This window comes from Centropristis striata, chromosome 13 (genome assembly GCF_030273125.1).
Source record: "Centropristis striata isolate RG_2023a ecotype Rhode Island chromosome 13, C.striata_1.0, whole genome shotgun sequence".
Taxonomy (NCBI): Eukaryota; Metazoa; Chordata; class Actinopteri; order Perciformes; family Serranidae; genus Centropristis; species Centropristis striata.
In genome coordinates, this window is record NC_081529.1 from 9,805,515 (window position 1) to 9,817,790 (window position 12,276).

The 12,276-nt window shown below is 41.2% G+C and overlaps 1 protein-coding gene across 2 annotated transcripts in view; it reads right to left on the minus strand.

Annotated features, from left to right (window-relative positions):
- Positions 1 to 12,276, minus strand: part of LOC131984173 (myosin-9-like) — a 44,450-nt gene that overhangs the window by 27,706 nt on the left and 4,468 nt on the right. For both annotated transcript variants that reach the window (XM_059349067.1, XM_059349066.1), the window contains exon 2: positions 2,591 to 2,922. In XM_059349067.1, the coding sequence (XP_059205050.1) occupies positions 2,591 to 2,917 (327 nt within the window). In that variant the 5' untranslated portion in view covers positions 2,918 to 2,922. The remainder of the gene's footprint in view (positions 1 to 2,590; positions 2,923 to 12,276) is intronic.

The following is a 12,276-nucleotide window of genomic DNA, read 5'->3' on the forward strand; positions in this document are numbered from 1 at the left end:
CAGGTCGACATTTAGAGGAATTATCTGCTCTGCTTTGAACGTTAAAACCCTCCTCCATTCCTTAGTATAAACTCCACTAAATCTTTCATGTATCTGGACTCTTTCTCCTCCAACTAGAATTCTGACTTTTTTCTATGTGCTGCATTCCTGTGCTGCCCTCCCAACTTCTCTGTACCAGGCAACTCTCCCTCTGTTGTACACCAGCTCTCCCTTGAGAAATGCTCCATCTGAAGACTACGGAGCCTGGAGGCACTCTAACCAACCGTAGCATGGACCTCTGGAGGCAGTGAGGGAGGGGACAACAGGGTGTGTTGATATGACCGGGTCACACACCATAGAGTCAAAGAGACCAAATCACTCCCAGCCCACCACATGGGGATAAATAACATTAATTATGGGGGTAGGGGGGAGTAATAGCCGTTACAACACAATTTACATTCCACGTCCATCGCTGCAAAACTGGACGCCCCTCCCTTCATCCCTAACTATCTCATACTGCCGACTGCATTGTTCCCTGCAGCTTCCTGTTTACAAGATAACTCCAAACACAGAGAGAGGAAGAGAGCAAACAAGAGATACACAGGGTGCATACCATGGCTATGTGAGCAGACTGTACACTTTTTTGCAGTGACAGTTTGAATACAATGGGTCGTCTTAAACAATGGGGCCTAATGAGATAATTAGGAGGTTGGACAGGGGAGATAAATTGGTTTGGAGACTGGCCATGTTGGATGTTTTCTATAAGCCAGTAGGGATTCCGCAACAATAAAAAGGAAATGCTTTAAACGATGTCAATGGGATTAAGTTACCCTTATAACTGTTTGTGGGACAAACATGTCAAGAAAAAAAAGTAACAAACACAATGCTGAGGGAAACATTTTTTAGAAGTTTTTAAGAATAAAGGGTGTGCCCATTCATTTTTTAGGTTTTTATATCATTCTGTAGATTCCACGGTAGTGTTTTTTTTACAGTTTGGTTGAACTTAGGGTCAAAATGCTATGTTTCCAAACCCTCTCACATGACATGATGTAGGTTTCTGGATGATGTTGCTACATATAAATACTTATCAATAGCCAGTGTGTATTACTGACAGCCCTCCGGAGAAGCAGAGTGACTTTAACAGCGTGGAAACTAAGCAATGCACTGCTGTGGACGCCACGTGAGTCACACAATAACACAAACAAACTAACAATTCAAGGTATTGGTAGACCAACAACTCCTGTTTTGTGCATGGTAAAATTATGGTTTGTAAGGAGTTTGTTTGAGCTTTTAGTTTGAGCTTTTAAGAGAGTTGTATCAGTTTAAGTGTACGCTATATTAAGAGTTTTTAACTGCTATACCATGCCGGCAGACAGCCTTTTTTCCATCAGGGAACTGAAGCCGTTATATAACTCTTCCAAGCCACCAGTCTCAATGGACAAAAGCAGTAATTTCACCTGGCAGAAAAAGGGAGTGGTTGGTCTAACTTATTGTGGCCTTATTTGCTTCTTCCTTTTTATTTTGCAACTCTCTGATCAACACTGCAGTCACAGCAGTGCGTTGCTTAGTTTCTAGGCCGTCTTTTCTAAACTTAGCACAGCTAACGTTGACTCAACTAGCGCTGACGTTCACAATATTCATAGCCTGTTTTGAAAAGCTTACTGGTGAAACCTACATCTCTGCTTCTGGGTCAGACTGAGTGTGTGTTTACATTAGAAACACAGAAAGAAACACAAATGGAGCATGGACGTATAATAAGACCTTAATACAGTTCCGCCCCTAAGTCTTGCAGCCAATTTTTCCCAGTGGCCATTCATGTTATGGCAACGAAAAAATCCCTGGTGGCCCAAAAGGGATTTTCCCTATCGACCACAATATTAAAAGAGAAGTATGTAAACAGTCAGGCTGCAAACAAGGTCAATTATGACCAGCATTTCTCATTTTTTAAGTCTTATACATTTGTAAAAAAGAATAAGCTGTGAAGTCATCACATTGTTAAGTCTATGGGTCGAGTGGGAACTTGCAGGGGCGGGACCAGCAGGAGAAACACTGCTGTGCATATCCAGTGTGCTGCACAATGTGGTACTGAACCCGGAAGCCAGAAAACTTATTTGGCATGTGCGCCAGGTATGGGTCAGATCTTATCATACATCCATGAGACGGTTTTTACATTACGAATCAATGCTTCATTTAAGGCATTTAAGCCGGGAAAGGATTACCACATTTCTACCATTAAAACCGGGAAAGCCCATACGTCGTTCTGTAGTATTTGTAGTTTTTTCCACCTATTTTCGGTCTCTTGGCCAATGAAATGCATCAGAATACATGTGGCAGTGTCGCAATGCAACATGGGACTTTTCCAGAACTGAAATCATGGCGGAAGACGACTATAGCGGAGGGAGCTCAGATATAACAGATATAAGCTCTCAAATACTTTTTGAATTTCATTTCTATCTGCTACAGAGGCTGAAAAATCTATTATTTAGTAGGAAGCGTTGAGACTTCTGTTGTTGGTTTTAGGGGGTTATTTTAAAATCGAGGTTTTACAGGCATTTTTTACAGGCGTTTTAGGCCTAAATGGGTTAAGGCATTTTGGCAGCTCTATACTCACATAAATGAGACCAGAGTAGTATCTCTCCTTCAGGTTGTGCAGCACAGAGGCTTCGTTCAGGCAGGTGAGCTCGGCCATGTCCTCCACCTTGCTGAACTTGGGCGGGTTCATCTTCTGGATGTCATCCTTGTTCACCCTGATCTTCTTCCCAGAGTCTGCAAGCTCCACCACGCACTCGTCGCCACGCTCCTCCTTGACCGAGCCGGCCTCGAAGCCCAGGCGCTCTGAGGGCACCCATACCAGCTTCTTGGTGGCCCAGTCAGCTTGTGCCAGTGGGTTGTTGACCACATTGCGGTCCACGTACAGGAACTTGTCTGCGGCTGACATGGTAGCTGTTTTGGAGAGAGGGAGAAAGAGTGTTTCTGGTTAATGTTGGGAAACTTAGAAAATTGTGAACAGTGCAGAAACCCAGACATGAAACCACCAAAAATATATAATGAAATTAGACTTAAATCAATTATACATAGAAATTGCTACACATCTTGATTAGTATTTGGCAGTAAAAAGGTAGGCTGGTTGTTTTTTGTTTCCAGAACCAGACCTTCACTACCCTCCCGTCTTCACATGCAATCTGAGAGGAATGTAAAGGTCAGCAGAGATGGGATGTACAACAGGAAGAGTCTGCTTAAGTTAGGTCAGGTCGACATAAAACACAACCATGTCAAACAAGGCTTTGTGTTACTTCTTTCGTAGCCGACTGCTGTGAACACTTAATCAAATTTCCAGCTGTGGGACCATCTGGGTGACAGAGAAGAAACATTTGCCCAAGATCACAGAGATTTAACTTCATCTCCCAGCAGAGGGGCCTTCAGTTTGACTGAGAGCTCCAACAAAGTGGCTGTCTGCTAGTGGGAAGCCTGTGAGGGAGCATGTCTTTGTTGTCGTTCCTACTGGTTGGTTCTGTATCTGCTCAGGAGGGGGAGGAGGGGAGTTGACTGAGGTTGATCTTGGAGAGATAGCAGAAACCTCTGCATGACTTACAGCCCTTATCAACTAAATAGTTCCTAGGAATAAACCCAGTTACTAAATCAGGAAACAAAAGGCCTATTTGTACATTCCTGTTGGCAAGGTTTCAGAAGAACCATAAAGATAAAAAGGCACCTTTTGTTTGTGTTGTTGTATATAAAAAATGTTCCTTGAATCATCCTGTTCTTTGGAATTTAAGGTTTCTATTTTTCATCTATAATCTGTTGAGTTTAATACATAGCCGCACTAAAAACAATATTTAGGGTTCCTACACCTTTTCCAAAGGCAAATTTAAGCACCTTTCAAGCATTTTCAAGGTACATTTATAGCTCCTAAAGCATCGTAAATTGGCTCATGTAGCTCCTGTTAACTACATGTATACAATATTTGTTGATGATTTCACTTCTACATCAAATACAATATTAGGTTACTGTTTTATAAAACACCCAAAGTGACAAATTAAAAAAGAAACACAACCAAGTTTCATGTTTCAAACTGTGTTACCCGTTTAAACACTTACTAATTTTAATGTGCTGTTTGAGGTTTTAACCTAAATTTTAAAGGGTTATCAGCACCCGTTGTAACTCAGAAAATTAGTAAACATTTTGTTTGTCTTAATCACTCGCTTTTTCTTGGTAGTTTACCATTTCTTTTAATATTTCCCCTATCTAGACCTTTTGATCATTTGTTGGTCATTGGTGGTATGCTGGTTTTCATGAAAATAACTCTAGAATACATTTCTACCTCCTACTATTAATATTAGCCACCATCAATGAGTGGCAGAGGAGGTTTGTGTTTGACTTGCCAACAAACTTCTCCAGCTGTTAAGTCAACATGTGCAGTGCACTGTAAATGTAGGAGTCATGTATGAACTGGATTTATTATACCGTCTTGAAATGATTCGTTACTAAATGTTTATAGGCATATAGACAAAAAGCTCTGCACAAGCTTTTCCTACTCCTCTGAAAGTTCACATACTACATGACATGTTGCTGACAGGGAGTGCTGCAAGTTAACCCACATAGAAAGTGACTAGACAGGTATGACCAGTAGAAAAGGCAAACAGTGTGCTTGAACCAACCCGCCCAACTAAAGCAAGTGCAGAGAAACTCCAGGCAATTAACTGAACATGATGTGCTTTCACTGTCACCGAGGTCCCGGACTTTACCATCATAATTATCATTCCAACACAGCGGGAGCATGACACCGTTTTCTCAGCACCCCCAGGGTCGTCAACCCCTCTCAATGTTCCCTCACCTCCAAGAGAGAAAAAAAAAAACTGCAGCTGCTCTACAGAGGCTTGCTTGCATATGCTGTTGCTCATATGCAAACACTAAGAAAATCACAGCAGAGGTCAGGTCCAGCCCAGCCTTACATTTATCACCATGGCTCGAATAAAATATTAGTTGGAAGTGTTTCATAAGTCCATGAGAGTAATATTGCATTACAATGTTGCCTCTTGGGATGACGTTTCCTGTGCCAAGTCCTCATGCTCAATCCAATAGCAAAACAACATTGCAGACAATGTTTATTCTATGCAAGAATTAATAGCTTTTGTGCATTTCAACATTTACAAGCCTTGTGACTTTTACACACAATCCTCATTTTCATATTGTGCTATATTTCATTAATGTCAACCCATCATGTCTTTATTTTATTCTTTATTGTCACTTTCTCATTCTTTGTATGACTAGTGCGGTTATTGTGAAAAATGTTTTTATTGCTGAAATGACCCACTTTCTTCGTCAAATACATTCCCTTGTACCATAGACTCTATTTTAAGCTACATATGATGAATAAAACAAACTTGAACTAGAATTTGGTATCGGCCAAAATCCAAATCGGCAGGTCAGGCTCGGTGATCGGCCATAAAATTGCAATCGGTGCACCCCTAAAATATAGGTATGGCTCATTTATCGGTCTAACTCGTGTCTTTACTTCTCCTAAACCATTGCAAAATTCCATTAACTATGCTCTTGACAAAATGCAAACTACCCAGCATTCCTAATCTGTATGAGAAAAAACAAGGTGACAGACCCTTGAGAATCTTTAGAAAGAGGAAAAAAAGCAGAGTTTGCTGCGTTGAACAGGGTTATGTCGGTCCCGTCTGTTCCAGCACATTAACCCCGATCTGTGAGAAAGAAAGCAGAGGGAGAGCCATTCTTCTCATGACCCCTGCCTGCCTCCATCCTATATCAACGCTCTGTCAGGCTGCACTACAGCTGACGTCCATCACTGCTCAACCCGCCGCCAAACTCATCTCTTGTGTACCGACCCCATCCTGTAACAGAACGTGGGGCAAATTAGTCCTGCTTTACCTCTCAGCTGGCTCCACACTCCCTTCTGCCTTTAGCGGGCCACCTCTCCCTCTCCAGAATCCTAACACCCCCCCTTCTGTTTATCCAGTCTTTTCAGGGTCACATTCCTCCCATACTCACCCTTTATCAGGGAGAGACAGCGTGCAACAGCATTCCACAAATTTCTCTCCTCTATGCCTCCCCCCGTACGTCTCTCTCAGACCTATTTTCTTGCTTTACTTCCTGGTCACTCCCCTTATTCCCATCACATCACATCAGCGGATCATGTGCACCATTGGGAGTTTCATCACTCAGGGAACATCAGCATCACTTCACAGAGGCAACACACCCACAGCTGCAAAGATTGAACGGACCTGAGCACTCTCGGTCCCTTTGTGTATGTGTCCGAGTATGTTCCCATGCTCCTTTAAAATCCACTTGACCATTACCCGCTCCAGTACATTTGGACCAGTTGGCCCCATGCAGGGTCGAGTACTAGCCATGACTGATTGTAATCTCTGTAGCTTTGTTGTTTGGCAAAAACAAGAAGTGAAACAGAACAGGCTGAACACACCCAAAGCTCTTATGGTGCTTCAGCATGCTGTGTTTTTACCATTATAAATCAAGGTGCAGACATGTTGGCCACCATGAAAACAGCATTTCAAACAATTCTAACAAACAGACATCATTTGTTGCTGCAGTCATCTTCAAATGACTCCAGCTTGTATTGCAACTAACAGTTATTTTCATTATCAATTAATCTACTAACCATTTACATGACTAATTGTTTAAAAGTACGTCTTCAAATAGTTTTTGTCCGATCAACAAGCCAAAACCCAAAGGAAAAATTGGATGAAACAAAATGTAAAAAGTAGTGATTGTTTGGTATTTTTTTGCTCACTATGTCACACAACATAGCTTGTGTTTGCTGGTAATTCAATAAATAGTCTATGACATCAACACACAGTGAAGCCTTTTTGTACACTCCTCTATGGTTTGCTCTAGCTTCGTTTTCATGAGCAAGACTCAAAGGTCAAAGTGAGGTTGGGTCGATTTTCTAGTTTTGCTGGTCTGGTGTCCAATCCTTAAATCCGTCAGACAATTTTTACAGAAGCGTTGTCCAATGACCTAAATATTGCCAAAACACAGTTTTGCTGCCGTTTTTTTTTTATAATGTTGATGTGATAGAAAATGATATAGAAAAATTCATGCAATAGACATTTTTTATTTCATTTTGATAATATGTATCGTCATATCAGACACCCCTAACTGATTATAAATTATCCTAATAGTTGCGCAATCATTTTCTGACAATCAACTAAGCGTTTCAGCTCTAATTTCCATGTGTAGGAAATTCTGTTGATGTCTGCCTCAGCCTGACTCACATGCTTGCCACAGATAACTCAGTGACACACTTCAATCTACCTCTCCAGAGAGTAGCATGAGGACTAAAATTACTCAAAAACCTATTCTAGTTTGACAAGTGCTGTTCTACATTAAAAGTAGAAAAAAAGAGGAGGGATAAAAACTCCCACCAGGCAATTCTAGACGTAGGCTTTCCCTTGTGGAGGCAGACGGTTATAGTAAGACGCGGATGTTGACTCGACTTTGAGATAAAACAGTGTGCATTGACACACATCACGCCCCCTGTTTGGCTCAGGTTCCTGCTGCCGCCTTGCCAAGTCTTCTATAATCCTGTAATAATCAAGGTTTCTCTGATTTGTGTGACTTTGCAACGCGCTCGGCTGTGAAAGTACTCACTATCTATTGTGTTGAGACCCATTTACGAGGAGATTAGCTGGTCTAGATAATCATAACAAGGATTACTCATTAATTGAAGACATGGCGGAAGGTAGAAAACACAGTCATCCCGAAACCGACTCTTGGCAAAAGTCCTTGATCTTAATGAAAGCTGACGGAGATACCATTAAAGGATTATATCCTAAAAAGAGTTAGCAGTGTCCTGTCAAAAGCAACAGCCTCCTTGAAAAGGGAACCATAAAATAAATACAAGGAAGAGAACAGAGGCCTGTTTTAGAAACAGACCTCATCACAGAGACCAGAATGTGGTTCCAAAGAGGAAGTGATGTAGTAGCCAGGACGTTAGCAGAAGGTGGAGGAGGAACCAGGAGAGGAGAGGAAAGGAAAAGGGAAGAGCTACAGAATGTCCTTTTCAGTCCCGTTTGTCCTGTTTAAAAAGCAGGTCAGCATTGGTCTTTATAAAACTGAGGCCATCCATCCATCAGTCAGACTCCCTCTCATTCCTTTCCACCTCACTGACTCTCCCTGAGTAACTGTAAAAGCCAGGAGTCGAGACAACCTCCACCACGGCATGACCATGTAAAGTCAAACCCTCCTGCTCCAGCTAAAGAGAACCCATAAACCAGCTGTGCCGTGTCCACAGCCCCATTGACAGGAATATTAATAGAATGGCCGAAAAGTCAATAACACTGTACTCCCACCAACTGCATCCCATCACAGCATCCCAGCTAGCTTGGGCCGAGCCAAGTCTGCTCATCGCTGTCCTCTCCGTGCTCCTATTGTTTTGCACTGCTGTCACCCATTTCTGTTTGACTCCAGCTGTTTATATTACCCGTTCCAACAAATACTCCAATCTCTAGTTCAAATGTCAGCCCCTTGTGTCTTGGCTTAACCACTTTCATCCCCCTCGCAGTCCACTGATCTCCTGACTGGGAGTTCTCTCTGTCGTGCCAGGGACTGGAAAGGTACTGAGTCAGTCAGAATTCATTATGGGCTCACACGTCGGCGCACTCTCTCTCCCTCTCTCTCCCCTTCGCCCTCCTTCTCTGAGGGTGGAAGGGTGGGGCAAAGACAAGAGAAGGGAGGAAAGAGGAAATGACAAACCGAGAAAACTATTTTGCCATTTGTGGAACTTGTTGTGTGCGAGTCTTTCAAGGAGAAGGGAAGGTGGCGTTTTCTTCAGCACATGCTGAGTGGCTCTGAGGACGGAGGAGCAAATTAAGCCCTTGCTGGAAAATAACTGCACTGCATGACAGATCCACATCACTTTCCACATTACTTTTCACATTCCTGCCCCAACCAGGATCCAATTTCACTTTGAACTGTGGGCTGGCCAATGCCATCCAGCATTTACAACTTGAGGCCCCTGCTACAGTAGATCTTACTTAAGCTCTCAGAACATCACCTACTACAGACGTTCACAACTCTTCTTTTCATCCGATGAACCCCACAGCCCTGTCAGATGACCCTAAGTACCGCTTTATCAACAGTCATGTAAATAATGGAATCATAGTATACTATTAATGATAAGAAAGTGGATAAAGGGGAATGTTACAATAATCTTTTATACAGTTTAACTGTTAATGTTGTGTTTGATTTGGTCAACCCATGGTTGGGAATCACTTAGAGCTGCAACAATTATTTGATTAATCGAACAATAATCGATTATTAAATTAATGGTCAACTATTTTGATAATTGAATAATTGGTTTGAGCAGTTTTTTAAAGACAAAAGTCCAAATTCTCTGATTTCAGCTTCTTCAATGTGAATATTTCTAGTTTCTCTGTTCCTTTATGACAATAAACTGAATGTCTCTTTGGTTTGTGGACAAAACAAGAGATTTGAGGACGTCATCTTGTGGTTTGGGAAACAATGATTGATATTTTTCAACATTTTATTGACCAAGCAACTAATCGATTAATCGTTTAAATAATCGACAGATTAATCCATAATGAAAATAATCGTTAGTTGCAGCCCTAGAATTACTGACCTAGACAACTTCTTCAAGTGTCAGAGAAGGGCAAGGATAGGGGAATTCATATAAAAAAGGTAAAAAATAATAATAAAGTCAGAGATCAAATGACATATCAGTTTATTTATGGGGTCTTCTTGATTTTCTTATTTAAGCGGATGTATTTCGTGCAGCTGACTATTCTTTAAATCATTGATTACTTTTCAAATTTTTTTATAGCCTAATCGACAGAAAAACAACTAATCACTGCAGCCATTAAAAAGTAAATTGCTTTCAGATATGTTTAAACATTCAGTTTTACCCATTTCAGCCATTTGTATAGGAGTCAAAAGCCAGATCCATTTAACACTTGAGTTAAATGACAGAGAGAGAAGATAATTGTAAATTGGGTGTTGGTCTGATAAGCACATCATTTTCAGGGTCATAGAACGAATTCCACATCTATCATTCAACCAGCTATCTAATTACATCACTGAATGCACAATTGGCTGTTTATTTGACAAAACAGAGCAGACACTGCACTGCACCAGTTTGCCCTCTTACTAGAACACCCAACAGTATTGACCACTAGATAAATAGATAGGTGGTTACGTAAGCCCTTTAACAGACGGTGAAAGAATGCAGAGGGGAGTTAAGATACACATTTCAATTTGACAGCAAAGCGTTTTTCCTGTGGAATGCTAAACTGGCACAGCTAGATCTTTTATTTCTCACGGAGTGAAGAAATTCTGCTATTGCTACCTCAATTCTGCTTCTATGTTGTCATAACATTCATCCTATCAACAGACAGTCTCCCTACTTTACTCTTTTTTACCTATATCACTTGTTATCTCTACAGAGGTGACTCCCTTTGAGTCACACAGACTCATCAAACTTATCTCATCAAATAATGCATTCACAGACACCACCGAGAGCCAAATGCTAGTTTGACCATCTGGGCACCTGGTGTGTAATACAATTTAAAGTGACACAAGATTAAACTATCCAGTGGGAGATAGAAAATAGACTACACGAAGCATGTATCAGAGTTCACAGTGTCTGTGCTGAATGGGTTGCGCAAGTAATAACTGCTTTTCTTTGGAATCACATGCCAGGTGTGCAGCTCACACACACCCAACCACGGGCAAAGTCTAATTTCTGGCATGTACAGTAACTGTACTTCCGCACAATCACCAAAGAATAGACATTAGATGTAGGGTTATCATGTGGTGTCTCTACACTAGTGAGTCAAATGCATTGCAGATAGGTAAGAAAATAATTTAAAAGACTGCCAAGTAGGAGAAAGTTAGCAAATTTGTACAAGGATGTTATGTGGGGGAACTGGACAGCCAGGTGCTGACTATCACCTCTCCTTAAACAAACAGGAAGCTGGATCATTAAACCGCCACTCCAGAGTCGAGTCTGTAGGTCACTAATCCATGATCAAGCATTACCTCATCATTTATGCCACAAAACAGAAAGCAAAATTATCTGCTCAGCCTAGCGTTGTCACGATACTAAAATTTTCAACTCGATACCGATACCATTTTCGATACCACAAGGATAAAAACAAAGACCCCAAAATTTAACAGAAATATTTTTATTAACAAGAAAAATGCAATATGTAAAAATTAACAGAACCACAGGTTAAATATTTATAATAAAAACAGTTATGCAAAAAGAAACTGCAACTATGATAACAAGCTTCAGGTCTGAGGTAGTGCAAAAAATAAATAAATACAATAAACAATAGCAATTAGAACAATATTTTGAGGTTGTATGCTGTGCACAATATTAGGCAAGCTTCATAAAAAAAATAACAATAACTTAACTTAAGTGTTCATTCCTTGGCTAGGTATCGATACTTTTGAAAATGAATATCGTATCCGGATACAACGTTTTAGTATCGATACTTTTGAGTATCGATACGTTTGACAACCCTAGCTCAGCCACAAGCGATCTTTAAGAAAAAAAAACATGGTCAAGCTCCGTCTGTCAAGATCACAACAAGTCCTCTCTGTGTAGTCCACAGTCAGAGCACAACCACTTCCAGGTATTGTTCAGTTCTATTCAAACCCTACAGGTGCTAGCTGTGAGGGGGAGGATGGAGGAAAAGATGGGGTGGCGGTGAGAAAACACAAGCAGAGGAAAAGAGGCAGGCGGGGAGGGAAAGAGAAGAGGAAAGTGGGCAGGGAACAGAGGCCACAAAGAAAGGTCTGAAGAGGAGGCAGAGGCAACGAGGAAATGCAAGAAATAAACAGCAGTGAAAGGAAAGGGGGAAACCACAGCACACACGACTGCAGATATATCCCTGAGCCCAGTCAGTTCGAGCGTTCTGACTGAGGCAACTTAATTATGCTGTTCATGTCAAGCAGAAGAAATATGCTTGGGCAGAACAAAAATAGACGAGACGTTCGAGAAAAAATATGTTTGAAAGAACTGAATTAAAGGCCACCATTAGTGACATATGGCACATGCAGTATGTGTGCAAGCTCAAGTCTTGTTTGATACCGTCTGCATTGCCAAAAACCCCAAACATTATGTCTATTTTTTGATAAACAAGTGAATTTCTACGTGCAACACTACATACTGAGAAATGGCATGATCAGCCCGGCCATGGTTAATGGAGAATCTTAACAGTCTCCGCTCTGGCTGGAATGTTTTGCCTGCATGAATGAATCTCAGCTGACTGTGTAGGAAACTAGGATATG